This window comes from Sarcophilus harrisii, chromosome 2, assembly GCF_902635505.1.
Source record: "Sarcophilus harrisii chromosome 2, mSarHar1.11, whole genome shotgun sequence".
NCBI lineage: Eukaryota > Metazoa > Chordata > Mammalia > Dasyuromorphia > Dasyuridae > Sarcophilus > Sarcophilus harrisii.
Window position 1 is genome coordinate 612,742,831 of NC_045427.1, and position 21,808 is coordinate 612,764,638.

Consider the following 21,808-nt stretch of genomic DNA (forward strand, 5'->3'; position numbering starts at 1 on the left):
TACTGGGTTAGAAGGAGTGTACCCACCCAGGTCAGAAACTGAAATCAAAGTTTCCAGTCTGATTCAGGGGTTGTGGCACTTCCAGCCTGGGTGAGATAGGAGACCTTGGCCAAAAAAAAAAAAAAAAAAAAAAGTTGGGGGGGGGGAGCAGGAATTGAAGTCAGGTAAAAGAACCTGAAAGTTAGGAAGACCCAAAGAAAGCAGGCAGGGCTGGAAAATCTAAGGTATTTCTGGGGCTTTGTCATCCAAAACTTTTGAGCTCCAGACGCAGGACTCATCAAAACAAACATTGGCTTAAAAGAGGGCCAAGAATCCACCTGCCTTTTCTTGAAAAAGCTCCTGGGAAACTGGGGGACAGTTAGGAGAAGGGACCCCACAGATCCTGGGGGCCTGTCTGATGTTCATTTGGGGAGCCTTGGAGATAAGGATCTACTAAAGGTCAGACCTGCTCCTCTTTCCCTAACCAGAAGAGCCTTCTTGGGGTTCAGAACACCCTATATTTCAGTCACAGACAAATTGCCTTTATTTTCCTCACTGAGCTTTCCAGGTTCTTTCACCTTGCTTTCCTGCTCCACATCCCCTCAGCTCCCTCGAGGAGCCACTTTTAGCTTCCATACCTTCATCTCTGTGACAAGACCCCACACCTCTTCACTTCTCCCTTCCCTTTCACTTCATCCCCAGGAGCTTCTTTGTCCTAGAAACTTTTTAGGTCTTTATCTTCCAATAAAAGGAGAGAGAAAAATGGACAAACAAGGCTCAGGTCAATTTTGAATATAGCTCAGGCAACTCCGTTGAGTCTAAGAGTCCTCTCTGTGCCTGGAGGGCGGGGTCTCAGGCCCAGGGTCTCAGTATTCCCCAATGCCATCTGAGCTGCTTTCACTCATCATCTCTATTAATAACCCCCCCTCCACCACCCCCACACCCGCCCCAGCTCAGGTTCTCAGGTCAGAGCTGCTCAGCTCTCCACAGCAACTGGACCCCTGGGGGAGACATTAACATACCCGCTTCTGCCACACACTCCCAACCTGTTCAGCCTGAGGGTCTGAAGCTCCCAGTAGGGCTGGTCCTGTGTCAGTGTCTGCAGCTGTGACCCTTGGTGAGTGCCATCCTACCCTCTTCATCCAGTTGTCCTGTGGAAGGAGGTGGGTGGAGAATGTATGGAGTAAGGGTCATCAGGAAGATTGGGAGAAAAGCCAGGGGGTTTAGGGAGTAGGGGGTTGAAGGGTCCAGGTTGGATAGTTTTGAATGAGTTGGGGGATAGATTAGACCAAAGAGATGAGGAAAGGACACTGGAAGAAGGGGAAAGGGGCTCAGGAAGTCTGGAGCTGAGTGGAAATGGGGAATTAGGAGGTGGGGATGAGTTCATCAAAAGCTCTTAACTTTAACCTGCCTGGGAGGCTAGCCCTTGCAAAATATAAAAGCTATAGCTGGGGAGGAGTTGGGAGGGGTAAGGGGGAGATGGATTGAGCCAAAGCAGAAAGATTGTGCTGAGCTGCCATTTCTGCCTGGGAAGGACTGGGGCCTGTGCCCAGAGGAGAGCTAGGGGCAGATGTTTCTCCCAACCCATCTCCCACTCTGCTCCCAGATCCAATTACAGTGACTTCTACACTGAGCTGCCCTCCTCATCCAGTTTCCTGCTCCTTTGAGATTATTGAATTATTGAATTAGGAATCGGGGAGACCCCTAGTGTTAGGTAAGGGCAGTGAGATTGTTGGGAAAAGGGTGCACAGTTATGTCTCTGAAGACTGAAGTCCAACCCACAGAGGGAATGGACAATTCCTCCTCTCCATGGGAAATATTTTTGGCAGAAACCCCATTGCCTTGGCAGAATGGGCCTCAGATTCTAGCCCTCTACGGCACTTTCTTGACCCTTTAGTGTGACCTATCACTAGCCCTAGCCCTAACTCAGTATTTAGAATCACACTAAGGCAGTGGAGTCTATCTAATGTCATGTCAAATGTCAAAAATTTTCATGTTTTCCAATGCTAGCTGGGGTTACCCATGGAACTGTGATCAGTCGGGTGGGGAGTGGGGAAAGAAAGTATAGAGATCCTATATAAGAAGAGGAAAAGAAAGAAGGCTTAAAAGGGGATGGAGTAATGAGAACTTACTCTTTTGTGTTCTTCCTATAATGTTACCAGCTGGCTGACTTGAAGAACCTGCACAATGCCACTCTCAGGAACTCCAGCCCCAAACAAGAGGCGGAAACCCAGCAAACTCATCATGGAGCTCACTGGAGGTAGGCCAGAGATGCCTCCATAAAAGGCTTTTCCCCACAAAAATCAGTCACCCTCCTCTCCCTTATCCCACCTCAGAGAGATACACAGACAGGCACACCATCTGTGGGCGATATCTAAATCTGTGTCCTGGGGGTCAGGGCAGGGATTTTCTTAGGAGAGGCTGTCTCTGGTATGGGAAGCCTCTTTAAGGATGGTGCTGCTCCATCCTTTTTGCTTTGTTCTGACAAAAGCTCCACAAGACCTTATGTTTCTAGGAAGTCTATCCTTTTGAAGCTGTGGGAATTGCATTGTTGGGCTGATTGCGTGGATTCTTCTGGTATTATTTTATTCATGGAAGGCAAGGGATGCTATAAATGTCCAGGGAGTACATAAAGAGCAGTTGGACTGAAGGGCATTTCCCTCTTTTGAAGTGACCATATCCAGGCAGATTTATTCCAAAATTCATTCTTCCCCTCTACTACTCTCTATTCCATATTGTCCTCTAAGCTCCATCCTTCCCCTACCTCCATAATTCCTTTTGTTCCTCTATCTTTCTGGTATCCCTGCCCCTTCGTGTCCCTATGCCAGTTATTCTCTCCTTTCTATCTCTTTCTTCTTAGCTCCAAGCCTTCGGATAAAAATTCATTCCTACCATGGGAAAAATTCTGCCCTAATATCAAATACTCTCCCCTTCCCTACAGACTTGGAGATTAGGGACTGGAGGCTAACTAAGGTTACATGCCTTTCTCTTGTTGAACTGAATTGAAAACATAAAGGACTACTTGTTACCCCAAAAGAAATCCTGCCCTTGCTTCATTTCCCCTCCCTTCCCCTTCCTCTTCTCCCCAAGGTGGGCAAGACAGTTCAGGTTTGAACCTGGGCAAGAAGATAAGTGTTCCAAGGGATGTGATGCTGGAGGAACTGTCCTTGCTCACTAATCGTGGTTCCAAGATGTTTAAGCTCCGGCAGCTGCGGGTTGAGAAATTCATCTATGAAAACAACCCCGATGTCTTCACTGATAACTCAATGGTGAGCTCTGTACTCTCCAAACCACCTGAGCCCAGACAGCTCTGTCGTGAAACTCGGATGCTGATGTCTCCTATGGCAGTTCTATCCTGAGCACCATTAGCCTTAAGTTCAGAGTCTTTTCCTACAGCTCTGTGGAAAGCACGAGCTAGCAGGGGGTAGGGTGCTGCATCATCTAGGAAGGGGAACAATCCATGGTGGTGGTAGGGGGGACAAGGAAGGCACTGTGAGCTTGTTGCTGCCCTTTACCCTGAGCCATCCCAGGTCTGGGAGCTTTGGAGCAGCTCTCCCTTTTAGGTTGCTTCCTCCAGGCTTGTGTCCTATGCCCAGGAAGATGGAGAGGTGTCTTTTAGCTGAGAAGCCATAAACCTTCTGCAGCTTTCCTTGCAGAATGGGGGCAGGCCGCTACAGAGGGCTAGTGATTAGAGGCACCATCACCTGCTCCTCTGTGCCAGTGGGCCCAGAGCAATGAAGTCACCGAGCTGTTCAGGTCTAACTTTAGGGAGCCAAAAAACACTTCTTCCAGCTTGCCCCCACTGAAGTGGGGGCAGGGTGGAAGGGGATGCAGTCTATAGTTGGTGGGGAAGGTCCTGAGGTCCTCCTGAAGGAGCTGGCTTGGGGTTATTTTTAGGCCCTTCAGCTGAGGCTCGTGTTGTTCTTTTAGCCTTGGATATGGTTTCAGTGTCGGGGAGATCCTGTCTAGCAGCTACTGTCCCCATCCAGGCTGACTCATCATCCCTGAGGGGAAGAAGGGGATGGGGTATCAATCTGCTGCCTTTGGACATGGAGAGGCCCTTTCCAGCCACCTCCCACGGAAACTTCTGTCTTTTGTGGCCTTCCTAGCCCACTAGACCATCTTTGCTTCTCTAACTATAGCTGAATTGACAGGTGCTCTCAGTGTCTTTTCTTCAGGAAGAGACAGGGGAGTGGGGAAGATGGTGAGAAACCTATTTCTCTGTAAAATGTAAAGCAGAGGAACTAAGGAGCTGAGGAAGAGAGCCTCCAGCTCCAGAGCTTATTCTCTCTCATCCCTCATCTGTGTCCCACCCCTGGGGTGAGTCCAGTCGCTGGGTTGTCTGTTATATGTTAGGAAGATGTTTTCTCTGCAAATATTAAGTGGCAAATGTCTTGGCTTATATCCTTTCCCTTGCTCTCATTATTGCTTCTTCACCACAATGTCTTCTTCCTCATTTTTTAGGATCGTTTCCAGAAGTTCCTCCCCACAGTGGGGGGGCAACTGGGAAGAGATGGTCAAGGATCATTCTACGGAGGAGGAAGCAGCAGAGGCCAGATGGGGGGTGGCGGCGGCTCTGGTTCTGTCGGACAATATGGCTCTAACCAACACCATCACCAGGGCTCTGGGCCTGGGTCAGGGGGCAGAGGCGGCCCTGGGAGCCAGGCTGGCGGGGGAGGGGACGGCAGAGAGGGTGACAGTGCTGCAGGGACAGGTAAGTAGTCCATCTCCCAGCGCAAGCTCTTTAGACCACAAAGCAAAGCTATTCTCCCAGCTGCCAGACCCCAGAATGAAGGAGAAATCCCTCAAGTACTTAAGTGCTTGTTAGGTGTCTGGCACTGTTCTAACTGCTAGTAATACAAGTCCAATTAATGAAGCAAGCCTTTCTGGCAAAGAGCTTACCTTCTGAGGGGAGGCCCAGATGTTTGGGTGGATCTGGGCACCTGTGAAGGTGCAGAGCCATTGTCTTTGGGCAAAGATCCTTGGGAGTCTTGTCCAAGGTCATCTCTCTGGCTTTCAGGATTAGTTGCATAAACAAACTTCTCATTCTGTCTACCTTGGGCCCAACTTCCTGTTAGGGTCCTGGAGCCTCCCAGTGGTCCTTAGGATACTGCCATGATTTGTTCCTTGCTTTCTTCTCCACCCACGTAGGGCTGAGATGCTTTTACTTTGATTGGTTCAAGTGAGCTAATATTATTTGTTCTCCTTTCTCTCTATCCCTACCCCATTTCTCTTGGCTCCCAGGAGACCATGCAGGTGGAGAGGGGAAACATGTCACTGTGTTCAAAACCTACATCTCCCCATGGGAGCGAGCTATGGGTGCTGATCCTCAGCAGAAAGTGGAACTTGGCATCGACCTGCTGGCCTATGGAGCCAAACCTGACCTTCCCCACTACAAATCTTTCAACAGGTGGGGACCAGGGAGCAAAAGAGTTGGGGAGATGGGAAAAGGTGGAATGGGTACAGAACCAAATGGGTCATCATGCTCCTGAAAGAGCAGAGACTTAGCTTCTAGGGGAAACATTATCTGTGGAAAACTGCTCTCGGTACTTCAGGACTGAGGACTCTTGTTCTGAAGCATACTTATCCTTTTTCCAGGACGGCAATGCCTTATGGTGGATATGAGAAAGCCTCCAAACGCATGACTTTCCAAATGCCCAAGTTAGACTTGGGACCTTTGTTGAGTGAACCTTTGGTTCTCTATGGCAATAGCCTCTCTAACAGGCCCTCTTTCAATCGCACGCCTGTTCCCTGGTTGAGCTCTGGGGAGCCTGTTGACTACAGTGTGGATGTTGGGATTCCCCTGGATGGAGAGACAGAGGAGCTGTGAAGAGCCTTCCTTTCCCTGATCCCAAACGATTTAGGGAGGAATTGCTATGCAGGGCACCTCCAGCTCTGAATCCATGTGTTTGTAGGAATGAGGGAAGAACAGAAGGAAGGCAAGCTCTCCCTTTAGTTCTCAGTTCATGTTCCCACTAGAAGCACCATTTTTCTAGACACAGGACTCTGTCAACTGTTCTGTCACAGGTAATGCTCAATAAACATCTGCAAACAAATTCATTCTTCCTCTACTTTAAAGTCAGAAAAAAGCTGTTATGCACAGAGACTAACTAGAACCAAAAATGGTAGTAGCCCAGTGTCTTGCACACAGTAGGGATTCAAAAAATGTTTGTTGACTTGGCCCCTTCATTATCATAATTGCACAACTCAGTTCTTGGTAACCGTACAAAGATACCAAAGCACACACAAAGGTCAGCCATACTCTAGCTACATATTCTTCTCTAATTTGGTTTCTTTGGACTTAAGTGAGGTAGTTCAAGTTGCAGGTAAAAACAATGAGTGCATTTTGGGCCAGGACCCTCATTTTAAGTTTGAATTGTTAGCTAGGAGTCAGTTCTACTTTCTTCTCAAACCTATATCCTGATAAGTATTTTATTTTCCCATATTAAGCTTTGTTTTAATCATTTTTTTAATCATGTCTGATTCTTCCTGATTCCATTTGGGGCTTCTTGGTAGGATACTGGAGCGGTTTGCTATTTCCTTCTTTACTTCATTTTAGAGATGAGGAAACTGAGTCAAACAGGGTAAAGTGACTTGCTCAGGGTTACACAGCTAGTCAGTGTCTGAGGTCACCTTTGAACTCAGGTCTTCTTAACTCCAGGTTGAGATTCGCCCCACCTAGCCACCCCTTACATTAAGCTTAAAACTATATTAGGACTTTTGTGATTGTACGTTTGTGATGAATCTCTCAAGAATGCTATAGGCATTGAAGAGGGATGCCTGATTTCACATCTGTATTACCTTTACTGAACTTTCCTGATTTTAATTCTCTGTTCAATCAGGGTCATTCATAAAGTGCCAATTATGTGCCAAGCTAGGGGATAGGGATACAAAGACAAAAATAAAACAATCTGCCCTTGGGGAGTTTACAGTCTATTCAGGGAAAATAACACAAATAAGAAAACTAAAATTGTACACGAAGTAAATACAAAGCAGTTTGGAGGGATAGTAACAACTGGTGGGATCACAAAGGCCTCTTGTAAAAGGTGATGCTAAGCTAGGCTTTGAAGGGAGCTCAGGATTCTAAGGGGCAGTGGGAAGGAGAATGGGAGAGCCTATTTTATACATGGGCAGGAGCACAGAAATGGAAGGCTGAGTGTTGTATGTCAGGAACAGAGTATGGATCAGTTAGGCTGGACCATAGAGTTGGTCTAGGAAAATAAAATATCCTCAGTATGGAATGGGAGACTGGAACCAGATTGTGAAGGGCTTTTAGTTTAAAACTGGCTACTCAGTGTTGGGACCTAAAGGCAATAGGAAGTCAGGAGAGTTTTGGGAGCATGAACTTTTGGAACATTTCTTTGGTAGCTCAGTAGAGGTGAGAGACCAGTGGGGAAGTACTGCAATAGCTTAGGCCAGAGGGACTGAGGGTCTGCATGAAGCTAGCGTCCATGTGACTGGGTCCCCACTAGGGACTAGCTACTCAGCTAGAGTGCCAGTGACCAGAACCCTGTGGATTCAGTTTTGAAATAAGAGCTATAATCTGCCCTCAGGGGCTTGCAATCTGTTTTTGCAATCTCACTGCACATTACTTCCTCTCTCCCCCCTTCAATCCAGTCTAATAACTCATTCCATCTCTCCTGTTCTTAGCACATGCCTGAAATGACCCATTCCTGACCTTCACCTTCTCCTGTCTTCCTCTTTCTAAGATGTAGCACAAGCACCATTTTTATATCAAAGCCTCTTTAAGGCACTCCTTAATGATTGCTAATATCCTTCTTCCCAGCTATGATTAATTTTATATTTACATGGTATTTTTTCTTTATGCTATGTAATTTAATGTGTGTATGTATGTAATTTATACATATCTCTTTCATTTGTTTCTTGTGAGTAGGAATTCAGCTCTAGTATCTTCAGGGTCTAGTGGAGTCTAGGACAGATTGTTGTTCAGCTATGTCCAACTCCTCTTGACACCACAGACCACACTATCCAGTGAGTTTTCTTGGCAGATACCACCAGAATGATTTGCCATTTCCTTCTCCTGTAGATTAAGGCAAAGGGGTTAAGTGACTTGCCTAGGGTCACAAGACCTGTATCTGAGATCAGATTTGAACTCAGGTAAAGAATGACAACAAGACTTTCTGATCTGGGTACCAGTGCTCTCTCCACTGAATTATCTAGCTGCCCCTGCCTAGTAAGTACATAGTAGGTTCTTAATTAATGTTCATTGACCACTGGTTGGGAAAAAAAAAAAAAACACAAAAGACTGATCAGAGAAAAACTATAATAAGGGCAAAAGAGTAAATTGTTATGAGAAATTCTAAGAAGCAAAGCCCACTTTCAGCTAATGAGATCAAGAAAGGTTTCATGGAGAAGATAGCACAAAATAAATTTGGAATATATCTATAGGGCAGCACACTGTCAACTTATACAAAAAACCTCATACCAAGTAGGTGATCAGAAAATAATGTGAGGCATTTATTCAGGGTTGGGGAATAGTGTATAGAGAGCCAGGAAATAAGTCCAAAAACCAGTAGGAGTCCGTTTCAAATAGTAATTCTGGGCAATGCTTCCTTAGATAGGGGTACCTGGGAAGAGAGAGAAAAAAGGGGATTCTGATAGGCTATAACTTTAGGAGGGCTTATAGTCTGGAAACACAGAACACTAGAACTGAAGGAAGGAAGAGTCAGAGATTCCTTGTGGATTAGCTCTGTCTAGGAAAGGGGGTCATTAGAAACTGGAGTATGGGGAGATCTTGGGGCCAGTTAGAAAATGTTATTCAGAGTAGAGATTCCCAGCAATTAACCTGGATGGGTGCTACTCAGAACAGGTTAGGGGTCCAGAGATTCTCAAGGACTGACATAATTCAAGTGCAAACAAAATCCAATTTCAGTCTTATTTTGTTATCTGACACAAATCGTTCCTGCCGATGGCTAAGTGTCAGAACAATTTCCACTTAAGGTTGGTATTTGCTTTTCTATTCCACTGTAGCCTAGCTGGGTACATTTGAAGTGGATGTCCTGTAGCCAAATATTCAGAGGAAGAGATTATTATAAATTTTTTTGATCTGAAGAAGCTTCCTGCAAGGAGTGGCTTAGAAGAGAAGGGAATGCTTACTCGATCTTAAAGCAGGTAGTGGTGACACACTCAACAAAAGCCTTGCCTAAAGATCTCCACCCATGGAGAGCCATGACTTCCTGAGGCAGCACATTAGATTTCCCCTAAATCGGCAATTTCCACCTCTTGCTCCTGCTTCTATTTCATTGCCTTTTACAACACTCTCAAATCCTCCACTGAAACACTGTGATAAAGTGGAAAGAATCCAGGATTTGGAGTCAATGGTCCCACAATTCAGTTCTGCAAAACATCCCAACTCTCCAGTGCTGCTTCCTTCTCCTCTGTAAAATGAGAAGATTGGACTAGTATGTGTTCCCTGAGCTTGATATTCCATCTCTTGCCTTCATGTCTTTGCACAGGGTGTCCCCTAGGCACAGCCATGCCTAAAATGCCTTTGCTCCTTTTCTCTACCTATAATCAATCCCTGGCTCCTTCCAAGGCTCAGTTCAGATGCCATCTCCGCCAATAAGATTTTTCTTGACCCCCAACTCCAACTTGGCGAGTGCTCTCCTTCCACAAACTACTGTAACGGGTACATATTTTAAGCCCTCATGAGAAGGTAAGGTCTTTTGGGACCGAGATCCTGTTTTTTGCCTTTTTTGTATTTATTGCCCTCAGTGTAAAAAAACATTATTTTCTACAAAACAAGCAATTAATACTGAATTGAACTGAAACCAAATTGAACCACTTACTGACTCGGAAACAGATCCTCCCCTTCCCCCTTCCCCCCTCTCTTTCCCTCCTCCTTCCCTCTCCTATCATGTTTCCAGAGCTAGGAAAACCATCTACACCTGTTGAATTCCTACAAAGCCAAATTCAAATGTCAATTCCTTCTTTAAATCTGTCCTCGTTTCTGCAAAGATGGAAGAGCAAAGTCTTCATTGAAGTCCAACTTCTCTTTGCCACTTCAGAACAACAATTATACTCAATAAAACAACTTTTTTTTTAAAGAGGAGAAAGAAGTGAAACAAACTTAAAGTTTAACTTAAGCTTAAAACTTAAACTTTAATTAAAAAGTAGGAATAAAAAAGGGCCCCCAAACAAAAAATCATACTCTAAACCAACACGTTCAATACCCCCGGTGGTTCCAAATGCTAAAGATAGCGTTAAAGTTTGCGAAACTATACATGGTATCATTTGATTCCTGCAACAACGGGCAGTGGTGCTATTATTATTCCTTCCTTACACAGTAGAATGCAGGCTCCGAGCCGGGCAATGTCTGCAGAATTTGAACCCAGCTCTAGCACCACGTGGGGCGCTCCATTTCCCGAGATGGAAAGAAGTGGTGCGGTTGTATTCCGTTGTTTGGGACTCCCTTTCCATTCCCCTCCCTCCCCTCTCAGCTCTTTCTCAGGGGTTCCGTTTTCTATTACAATGCAAGGTCCGTGACAGCAGGGATGCCTCTTTTTGTTTGTAATAGCGTCCCCGCACTTCGGCAGCGAGAGGGAATAAGCGAACGTTAAGCGCCTAGCAGGCGCCAGCCACCAGGCTGGTACAGACTCGAGGGTCGCCAGCCGAGCGCTGGCTAGATAAGCGCTTTATCTCCTCGGAGGGAACGCTCCCACGAGGGCGTGGCTAAGGCCAATCAACCAATGAAAGAGACGGAAAAACAAACAGGTCATCAGCAAATCGCGTCTCCGCAAGCGCCGGGCCCGGCTGGATGACCAATTAGTGATTGGGACAAACGGCGGAGGAGGACCATGCTCTAGGACTCACCGCCCCTGACCCGGATTCTGCAGTTAGACGACCTCTAAACTTACTTTGGACACCGCCCCCTCTGCTGTCGTCCAATCCTGGCAGTGCCCCGCCTTCTCTCTGGCTCACGCCCGCCCTCACCCTCCTCCTCGACCTATCCTCAGATCACCGCCTCAGAGACCGACCCCTCTCGCCCGCCATTTTGCCCTGCCATTCAGATTCTCGCGAGATGTCTGCATCTCTTTCCTCCCCCTCCCCCACTTCTCGCCAGATTCTTTCTCATTGGTTGACGTCGTGGAACTCCGCGGCTCTAGCCGCCTCGCGGTCCCGCGGGGAAAGTCTCGCGAGACGTGGTTGCCTTGGCTCCCTGTAGCTATAGCAGCCGCGGCTAGTGAGGATGCGGCGGCGGGAGTGGTGAGTGCGACACCCTTGGGGGGGCGGGGCCGTAGGTATAGGGGGTGTGGGGAGTGCGAGGGGTATAGGCCCTGAATGGGTCTGGCGTCGGAGTTTTACGCTCCCGGCGGGAGCGCCTGGGCCCTGGGGGGAGGGGGTGTACCCAAGCGAAGGGCAGAGCGGCTTTGGGGGGCGCAAAGGGGCGGGGAGGAGAAACCTAGTTATCAGGGAGGGGGGAAGGAAGAAAAGGGGCGGGATATGGGCAAAGGGGCGGGGCCGCAGCATAGGGGGCGTGGTTGGTCTGGGTGCCCGTTCGAAGGGCCTGGAGCGGGGGTCGGGACGAGGGCCGAAGTAGGGCTGGAGCAGTGGTGGGGGAGGGCGCCCCAGTGCAGGCTGGTATGGGGAGGGGGAGCAGGGGCGGCCGGAGGGCAGCGTGGCGCTGCGTACAGGTGGGGGGAGGGGCCGCAGTGCAGGTGGATGACGAGGTGGGTGTATCCGAGGTGTCGCCAGGTAAACTGCGCGCCGGGCTGGTGGAGGGGTTTCCGGTGTGTGCTGGTGCGGGGAGAGTGGAGGCAAGTGTAATGATGTCATTGCCCTCCTGCTGGTCCCTTAAGGCTGGCTAAGCACTTTTCCTATATAATCTCACCTTATCCTCACTACCCCCTGAAGGGAGACAGGTGCTATCCGTCATTAACCTCTTTGTACCGGTGAGGAAAATGCGGCTGACAGAGACTGAGGGGGGCGAACCCAGCTTGGAAGGCACTGGGTCTGGGTGACGTGGGACCCAGAAAGGGGATGCTTAGGAAAAGGAAAAGCAGTGCGGAGGGAGGGGGGGCCGATTTGTTTTAGTGGATGTGTTGCATTCATATTGTTTCCCCATCTGAGATTGTGAGCTCCTTAAAGGCAGCAACTATTTTTGCGTCATCCTTAGCGTTTATCACATTGCCTGGAACTTCATACGCTTGTTGATTTGGGCATTGATGCAAGTTGATGTCTCAGATCTAGCTCTCCCTTTGTTTCAAGGCTTGTGTCCCAGGTAGGGGGTGTGATCGTTAAAAAGCCTTATTTATGCTGGGACATGAAAAGAAGATTGCTTGTATGCTGCAGTAGTTCCTTACTGAAAATTATTGTTGTCCAGCATACTGCATGTAGTGCACTGGGACAGCAAGATGATGAAATGGATAAAACACATTGGAAGACCTAAGTTCAAATGTGGCCTCAGACTCTTCCCATCTGTGTGACTCAGGGCAAGTCACTTTTTGCCTCACTTTCCTCATCTGTAAAACGAACTGCAGAATGAAATAGCAAACCACTCCGGTATTTTTTGCCAAAAAAATCCCAAATGGGGTCAGGAAGACTCAGACATAACTGAATGACAACAAAATGCAACATACTCAAGCATTGTGGTGCCAAAAAAAAAAAAAAAACCCAAAAACAAACAAACAAACAAACCGGAAAACCAAACCTTGAAATGAACACTTTTACTACATATTTGGATAATGGAAAGATGTGTATACTAAAAAAAAACCCTTTTTTTCCTGTTCACTATAGAATCAATTTACATTATATTTATGGGTTACACATTTGGTGTGAAATCAGTTTAGGTTGTGTGTTTCTACGGTACTTTAAGAAAACTCAAGAGTAAGAAAAGTTTTGTCTTTAAAATAGTTTGAACACAAAATCTGTATTAAAATGATTTGCTGTTACTTGATTATAAGGTCTGGCATGTTGGAAATATATATTTGAATTTTAACAATGAAGTCTTAGGTGGAATGAAAAGGATTCAGTTTTAGGAGACGGATAAAATTGTTACTATATCTAGAACAAAAAAGTCTTCCAGAAGTTACGCTAATATTAGTTGAAGAATGGCGGTGTCATTGAATCCTGAAATGTAGAATAGTGGAGTACTAGATTTGGAGTTAGAGAACCTAGCCCTGGAAATTATTGGCTGTCACCCGGAGTTTGTGGGTTTCACTTTATTATTCTTTGAAAGGATGGGGTTGCATAACATTAATGCCAAAGTGGCTTGCAACTCTAAATCTTATTTCTTCATTGTCTTTGTATCTCCAGGGCCCAAGGAGGCAGGTCATGTATATGAGATAGACAGTTGGATTCAAAGCGAAGAAGGCCTGGGTTTAAGTCCAACTTTCCATGCCCCACTCTTTGTGCTCTGGGCTACTCTTTAGGGCTGTAAGGTGCAGACCTGCATAGGGAGAGGGAGTTTCTGCATCATTTCCTTACAGTAATGAAGCCCTAGGTTTGGTGCCAGACTTCTATCTCCAGGGCTTAGCTGTGGGGATTTAATAAATGCTTGTTGATTGATTGATTGCTCATTGACTCTAGAAATAGAATAATTCTCCATGAGGCAAGTTTGTATAGCTTTCATTATATAGCTTTCATGATTAAGCAATTTATCTTTTTATCAATATTAACAAAATCATTGTACAGCACATGCAGAATTTATGAATCTTATTTTGTAATATTTAAATGCTCGTCATTTAGAACTATTTTGGGTTTGTGGTTTCAACAGACAGAAACAGAGAAGTTTATTTTCTTCCTTTTGGTTTATAATTTTTTTTATTACTCTGTTCAGCAGATAGAAAAGTTTATTAATTAGGACAGCAATTCAAATTCCCTTTTAGCCAATCTTGGACATTAAACCAATTTATTTACTTTGTTATTTGATAAGTCAAAGCACTAATTTGTCATATTGACACCAGATTTACTAGACTATAAGGATAAGGACTATTTTATTTAGTTTTGTCTTGTTTTCCATCCCTGAAAGTAGTATATTATATGTAGCAGATATTTAGTTATTTATCAGTTAAAGTTAGTTACCACTAACTTCAAAACTGATGTTTTCCTCTAAAGTAAGATAAAGAGTTTTGGTCCAAAGATTTCTTAAAACAACAAAACCCTCACAAAAAACAAAGTTCAGTTCAATTTTTTCAATTAACAAAAATCTGGTTTTTTTTTTCTCTCTCCCCCATCTCCCCATTTAAGAAAGGTAGAAAGATTAAAAAAAAAGAAAAACATTCTTGGTTATGTCCAAAAATCATGTTTTATTTTGCACCCTGAATGTTTTTGGAGGTGGGCAGCATATTTTATTGTTGACTCTTTGGAATTCTGATCAGTTATTGTGTTGATCATAATTCTTAAGTCTTTCAAAATTGTTTTTCTTTACAAATATTGCTGTTGTATAAATTGTCCTCTTGATTCTGGCCATTTAGTTCTGCATCAGCTCTTTTTCAGCACAAAAGTATTTAATTACAGTCATATATTATAATTTTTTTAGCCAATCCTCCTCTTAATTAGTTTCCAAGTCTTCACTGCTGTGAGAAGAGCTACTGTAAGTATTTTAGTAGATCTAGGTCCTTTTTCTCATTCTTTTATTTCATGGTGTTATAGGTATAGTAGTATTTCTGGAGCAGAGGGTGTGCAAAGTTTAATAACTTTTTGGACATAGTTGCACTTTCCAGAATGACTGCACCAATTTACAGCTTCACTAATAGTGCATTAATATAAATGTTTTCCTCTGTGTCTTTTTTTTCTTTAATTGACATTTATAAAGTTATTATTGACTTGGATATTATCATTAAGTTATATTTAATAATTAAATTATAAGCTTTTGATAACTTGAATTTTTACCTTAGAAAACCTGTTGATAACCAGTACTTATATAAAAGAGGTGGCTAGGTGGCGCCATAGGGTACAGAGTGCTGGGCCTAAGTCAGGAAGATTTATCTTCCTGAGTTCAAGTGAGATATCAGACGCAGTAACTGTATGACCTTGGTCAAGTCACTTCAGCTGTTTCCCTCCATTTTCTCATCTGTAAAATGATCTGGAGAAGGAAAGGGCAAATCGCTCCACTATCTTTGCCAAGAAAATCCCAAAAGAGTCAGACACAATTGAGGGGTTTGAACAAGTTTTCAGTTATCTTTATGGTTTTTTAATGTCACTTTGCAAGTTCTAATTGTGAATTGTACTTTGCATCACTTGGAATCATATGATTACAGAACTGAAAGGGATTTAGAACTTCCCAACCCTTCACTTTTCTTGATGAAGAAACTGAGGGAGTTAAGGGACTTACCAAAGACTCCCATGTCTTCTCCGCCTCTTCCCCCCCATAAGTGATGGAGCCAGGATTTGAACCCAAGTCTTCTGACTTCATATAAACTACTTCTTTTATTATAATACACAACATAATTGCTTAATTCCTCCTGTTTCTTTATCATCTTTCTATATATTGATTTGTATAGCATAGCCTTATCCCACAATACCAATAGAAACAGTTTATTTTTTTAAGCCCCTCCCATATGTATCACCAGATTGGCCTTTGCTACCTCTGGTAACTACTCTTTAAAATAACAATATTTTAATATTTGTTTCATTTTGTATTATTGCATTAGATTTCCTTTGTAGTACTATGAAATTTATTTTATTTTGTGTATTTAAGGGCGCCATGACAGAAAACTAGGTTAAGAGCCTCATATAAATGGTTCTCCAAGACTTTTCTTTGCTCTCAAAGCCCATCTTTTTAACATTAGTGTTCTGGTGATTCTGTATTTCTGAAAATAATGACATTAGAGGAATCAAAACTGATAGTAACCCAAAGGAAGATGATGTAAGTCAGTAATGTATTGCTTAAGATGATGATTATAATAAGCTGTGTTAAAAAACAACAACAACAACTTGTATGTAACTTGAAAAGGAGATAGGTCAGTCATGTACATATAGTTAGAGCCAGGAATAGCAGACAGGTTTCAGACACCTGTAGGAAAGGTCCTCTGATGGTTTTGGTAGGTTCCCTTTGGAGCAGTTGTGACGAGGCATGAACAAGAATCATCCAGGAAGAAAGGTTAGGCATGTGAGATTGTGTCAGTAGAGGTAACATCCAGGTGCTTTAAAGGCAGAATTAGTTTTCTCTGTGGTATGAAAATCTTGGTCTCAGTGAACTTATGAACACTACTGGGAAAAAGGACAAATACACAAATAATTATAAATAAATGAAAAGGAATTTGAGAAGGAAGATATTTTTATCCAGGAGTGTTACTGATTTAGAGGAAATAGAGTCCAAAGCTTGACTTTAAAGGAAGGAAATGGAGCAATGGTGGAATCCATTTTATATAAGGTGGACAGGATGAGCAAAGGCACAGGAGACCAAGCTGAGAGAGAAAGGAGTTGGGGGAAGGGAGAGCAGCCTCTCTACATCTGGAAAGCTCTCTTTTCTCACCTTTGTCTATGAGTTCTGCTTGATCCTTTACTGATCTTCATTCCTTCCTATTACTTTACATTTTCTTTGGGTAGGGTTCATGTTTTGACTTATCTAAGTACCTGTTGTTTCCCCTTAAGTAGAATATAAACTGCCTGAAAGCAGGTGTTGTTTCCTTTTTATCTTTTCATTTCCCCCCCCCCCCCCCCCTTAGGGACTTGAATTGAATGGAATTAGAATGTGAAGTTCAAGATATGGGAATAAAATGAGGTGAAACTAAACAGACATATGGAATCCTGGTTGCAAAGGGCTTTGATTTTCAGAATTAGAAGCTGCCATTTGAGTCAGTAGATCATTTTTTCCATTAGGTAACTGAAAGCTGATGAAATTGATTATAAAGATAACTCAAGCTGCAATGTGGAGGATGAATTGGAAAAGGTTTAGGCTTGTTGTAAGAAGGCCAATTAAGAGGCCTTTACTTTAATATAGATGAGGTACATAGAGTATTTTTTTTTTTTTTTGAGAGCAGAGAACCAAAGGGGAAAGTGGTTGAACAAACTGGAGTATATGGAATGGAAATTTATTGTGTAACAAGAAATGATAAATAAGAGAAATTCAGAGGAACTTAGGCAGATATAAAGGTTACAGATTGAATAGAACAACGTATGTAGTTAATAGGAATCTAAAAATAAATAAGATCACACAATGGCAGCTGAAAAACCTGGGGAACAGGTAATGGGACATACCACTCACCTGGCAGAGAGACAAGGGACAAAGGCAGGTAGTTACATGTGTATGGGGAGAAGAATGACATTTCCTTCTCTGGTTTTTTGTAAGGGTCAGATAAAATTGCCTAGGTAAAATGCTTTGCCAAGCCTGGTAGAAACACTAGAAATATTATATTTTGCAGAATCCCATCACCACATGTATTATTTTGGCTTAACTGCCTTTGTTACAAGGGAGGGTTCAGTTCTAGGAAGCATTCTTTGGAAATGACAGCAACATCACGAAAGGCATCAATAAAAATCATTTAAAAAATAGGCTATGTGACAAGAAAAGAGAGAGTAAGTCATTAGAGTGTGATGCAAAGGGAATGGAGAGGATGACCTGAATCAAATAGCTATTACAGAGAATGAAATATTAGGACTTGGCAACTGGTTCATGGGTGTGGAAGGGAAGAGTCCAAAGTTATTATTGCTAGGTTATGAGTCTATTAGTTATGAGTTAGAAGAGGGATATGTCCAAAGACCATTCATTGGACTTTACCATAAGATAATAAATGCCCTCAGAAAGGCATTTCAATAGAAAAGTGGGGAAGAGTGAGTAGGTGGGTGAGGAAACAGGCAGTTTGCTTAAGTAACTTTTTCTAGGAAGGAGAAAATAGGAAGGTAGTGAGGATTAATTAAGTATCATACAGTGGAAAGAAAACTAGATTTAGAGTCAAGGATATGTATATGTGAATTCTGGTGACACTGTATTTTAGTGGACCAGTTACTTCAAATTTTTAATTGGTCCTCAGTTATCTACAAAATTGAAGAGACCTGATAGGTTAGAGAGAATCTGTCAGATGGCCTCTATTTCCTTTTTCTTGAAAAAATACAGCCATGCAGACATATATATATGTGTTGCTTATAATATTTTTACAACTACAAGTAAAACTTCGCTAGCATAGAGAGGCTAGAGACAACCAGGCTGTGACTCTAGAATAATACCAGTCCTTGCTCTATACACTAGCTGTTTTTTTTTTTTTTTCAATGAAATAAGAGGCAAAGTTCTTAATTGAGAGAATGGAAAGGGGAGTCAGCTTGAGTTTGAGGAAGAATTAAAAAATTTTGGAAGAGTTGCTATCAATTAGGAGAGTGTATTGGTTAGGCAAATATAAAAGGATTTCCACTATGAGAATCCTCTTGATAGTAACATCAATTAGTAGTAGACTAAGTAAGCACAGTTAGTTGTGTGCTTTTCTCCAGCTCCTTTCAGTAGGTGTGGAAACAGATAGCAGATAGTAATAGTGATCCAGGTGCTTTTGAGGGTAGATTGGTATTAGAATAAAGGAACAAGGGACTCAAGAGTAGAGGATGAGTGTATGGTTCATCAAAGGGTCAAGATGGGAAAGGAAGGAAAGTGTAGCCAGTGCAGGGGTGATGGCCTAGAAAAGAACTGAAGTGTATAAGTTTTAGAAATCATGGTGAAGGAGTAGCTAGATAGTGCTAGATAGATCTGGCCTCAGATACTTGACACTTTCTAGCTATGTGACCCTGGGCAAGTCACTTAACCCTGATTGTTTTGAAAAAAAAAAAAGTCATCATGAATATGAAAAATAGGTTTAGGAATAATAAGACAGAAGGAAAGATAGCATGATAAAAGATTGTGATCAGAAAAAAAAATTCAGAATTCATGAACAGGGAAGTAGATCGCTTGGGTGATGGCAAAATCAAGGATATGACCCTATGTGTAACTGTGGTGGGTTTGAAAAGTTGGCTATGGGAAGTGAGTCAAGTTGAGGATCTAGGAATTTAGGGGGTATCAATATGTGTGTTGGAGCCCTCTAGGATAAAAATAGGATCTGGGGAGGAGAAAAAGATTATGAGCCACACATTGAATTCATTGTTCATATGTAGTCATTCCACTGTCATTAATAATGAAGTGCTAACCCCCGCTTTTGGGATAAGAATAAACTATTTGACAAAAATTGCTGGAAAAATTGGAAGCTAGTATGAGAGAATCTAGGTATTGACTCATACCTAATACTGTATACCAAGATAAGGTCGAAATGGGTTCATGATATAGACATAAAAAATGATATTATAAACAAATTAGAAGAACATAGGATAATTTACCTCTCAGATCTGTGGAGGAGGAAGGAATTTTCAACCAAAGAACTAGAGATCATTATTGATCAAAAAATAGATAATTTTGATTATATTAAGTTAAAAAGGTTTTGTACAAACAAAACTAATGCAGACAAAATTAGAAGGGAAGCAATAAATTGGAAAACATTTTTACATTCAAAGGTTCTGGTAAAGGCCTTATTTCTAAAATATATAAAGAATTGACTCAGATTTATAATAGTTCAAGCCATTGTTCAATTGATAAATGGTCAAAAGAAATGAACAATATTAAGATGAAAAAATTGAAACTATTTGTAGTCATATGAAAAGGTGCTCCAAATCACTATTGATCAGAGAAATGCAAATTAAGACAATTCTGAGATACCACTACACACCTGTCAGATTGGCTAAGGTACAGGAAAAGATAATGACAAATGTTGCAGGAGATGTTGGAAAACTGGGACAATGATACATTGTTGGTGGAATTGTGAAAGAATTCAATCATTCTGGAGGGAAATTTTGGAACTATGCTCAAAAAGTTATCCAACTGTGCATACCCTTTGATCCAGCAGTGTTTCTCCTAGGCTTATATCCCAAAGAGATCTTAAAGAAGGGAAAGGGACCCACATGTGCAGAAATGTTTGTGGCAGCCCTTTCTGTAGTGGCAAGAAACTGGAAACTGAATGGTTGCCTATTAATTGGAGAATGTCTGAACAAGTTATGGTATATGAATGCTATGGAATATTATTGTTCTGTAAGAAACAATCAGCAGGATACATTTTCAGAGAAGTCTGGAGAGACTTATATGAACTGATGTTAAGTGAAATGAGCAGAACCAGGAGATCATTATACACAGCAACAAGAAAGTTATATGAGGATCGATTCTGATGGATGTGGCTCTTTTCAACAATGAGATGATTCAAACCAGCACTACTTGTTCAGTGATGAAGAGAGTCATCTACACCCAGAGAGAAAACTGTGGGAACAGTGTGGACCACAACATAGTAGTCTCACTTTCTGTTGTTGTTTGCTTGCATTTTGTTTTCTTTCTCAAGTTTTTTTTTATTCCTTCTTGATCTGAGTTTTCTTGTGCAGCAAAATAATTGTATAAATATGTATACACATATTGGATTTAAGATATATTTTAACATATTTAACATGTATTGGACTACCTGCCAGCTAGGGGAGGGGGTGGGGAGGAGGGAAAATTTGGACAAGGTTTTGCAAAGGTCACTGTTGAAAAATCACCCATGCATGTTTTTTGTAAATAAAAAGCTTTAATAAAAAAAAAAAAAAAAAAAGAGGTACGATAAAATACTATAGAAATGCTAGTGGGCCTATTCTTAAGTTGATATCTTTTTATTGTTCTCCTTCCAGTACAAATCTAGGAAGTTAGATGGTATCATCTTGGGATAATGTGGCTTGTTTGGGTCTGACACCATTTTTTTCTGCAGGTTCATTTTGTTTTTGCTATTAAAATTTTTTTTGGTTATTATTTTATTTTGCCAGTTAAATTATATTCAGTCTTATGTGATTTTCTACTCTGATGTTTTAACAATGAATTTATACTATAAACTAGTGTTGGTTTTGGCTCTGGGGTCTTTCCATTTGGCAGGGAAATTAAGTATTTGCGGGCTAAAGTAATTTCTAGGTTTTTTTGGCATCTTCATTGTGATTGTTTTATGTCAGTTAAATTCCTCTATGAAAAGGGTGATATTGTCTTTATTTTTACTCCTTTCTTCTTTATCTTTTAGCCTTTCTTCTAATTTAGTGTTGATTTAGATACCAAATTAGTAATAGATTTACCCTAACTAATCAGTGAGTTAACTGTAAACAGGCTGCTGATATTGAAGTGAATAAGCTGGAGAAGAAAATATGATAATCAGATGTGAGGTTTCTGAGTAATCAGTAAGCCCTTTGACTTCTTTTATTTCTTAATTCTAAACCATATTTTAAATGTAATTATTTATGTTCTTTCCTATCTACTTTTATATTGAGGTTACTTGTATCAATACATGTAAAGGCTTTGTTAAGAATTCTGATAGGATTTCTCTCTTTTCCCCTAATATAAGCTATACGCTCTTGATGTTGCTGTTTTTTCCCCCCATCTTATTTTGTGCTTATACTCCTCTGAGCCCTGCAAGATGAGATGGCCAAATATGTCATGAAAAGGGGTTCTCATTGTCTTTGGGTATATAGAAGGACCAACTTTGCCAAGTTTTTTAGAATTTTCCTTTTCTTAAGAGAATATGCGAATGAACAATCCTTACACTTAGCTGTACTTTGTCTCCTGGTTTCATTCTTAGAAAGAATATCAATATTATGAAGATCAGTTCTGGTGTCACAATTTGTTGGTAAATGGACAAAGGACTTATATTGCAAGTATCAGCAGACACATTGTTTATTGATGTTTAAAAATTATAGGATTCTTATCAGCCTCTACCTTTCGTTTGAAAGAGGGTGGAACAAGATCGAGGGCCATTTTGAAGTTTCTTTGTTTAATGGATCTCCACGACTAAAGAATTCTTCATGTGGTGGCAAACCTGCTGACGAGAAGCTACACTCTACAATTAGCCAGATT

General features: G+C 42.2%; 2 protein-coding genes across 2 annotated transcripts in view; both read left to right on the forward strand.

The window, feature by feature from the left end:
* Positions 1 to 937: 937 nt before the first annotated feature.
* MYOZ1 (myozenin 1) lies at positions 938 to 6,029 on the forward strand. Its single transcript, XM_012553657.2, has 6 exons — positions 938 to 1,096; positions 2,142 to 2,239; positions 3,070 to 3,248; positions 4,444 to 4,693; positions 5,224 to 5,389; positions 5,578 to 6,029. Exons 2-6 carry the CDS (start codon positions 2,167 to 2,169, stop codon positions 5,807 to 5,809), a joined length of 900 nt encoding a protein of 299 aa, XP_012409111.1. The 5' UTR covers positions 938 to 1,096; positions 2,142 to 2,166; the 3' UTR covers positions 5,810 to 6,029.
* Positions 6,030 to 11,082: 5,053 nt separating this feature from the next.
* The window catches only part of USP54 (ubiquitin specific peptidase 54), a 118,436-nt gene continuing 107,710 nt past the window's right edge, over positions 11,083 to 21,808 (forward strand). The window contains exon 1 of the mRNA XM_003755095.4: positions 11,083 to 11,205. The gene's annotated coding sequence lies outside the window, so the exon portion shown is untranslated. The remainder of the gene's footprint in view (positions 11,206 to 21,808) is intronic.

Excerpts from the sequence above, each read along its gene's own strand:
- MYOZ1 (XM_012553657.2), top strand. The coding sequence starts at position 2,167 with ATGCCACTCTCAGGAACTCCAGCCCCAAACAAGAGGCGGAAACCCAGC. Across the intron at positions 3,249-4,443 it reads TCTTCACTGATAACTCAATG|GATCGTTTCCAGAAGTTCCT; the intron begins GTGAGCTCTGTA and ends CTCATTTTTTAG. Across the intron at positions 5,390-5,577 it reads CACTACAAATCTTTCAACAG|GACGGCAATGCCTTATGGTG; the intron begins GTGGGGACCAGG and ends TCCTTTTTCCAG.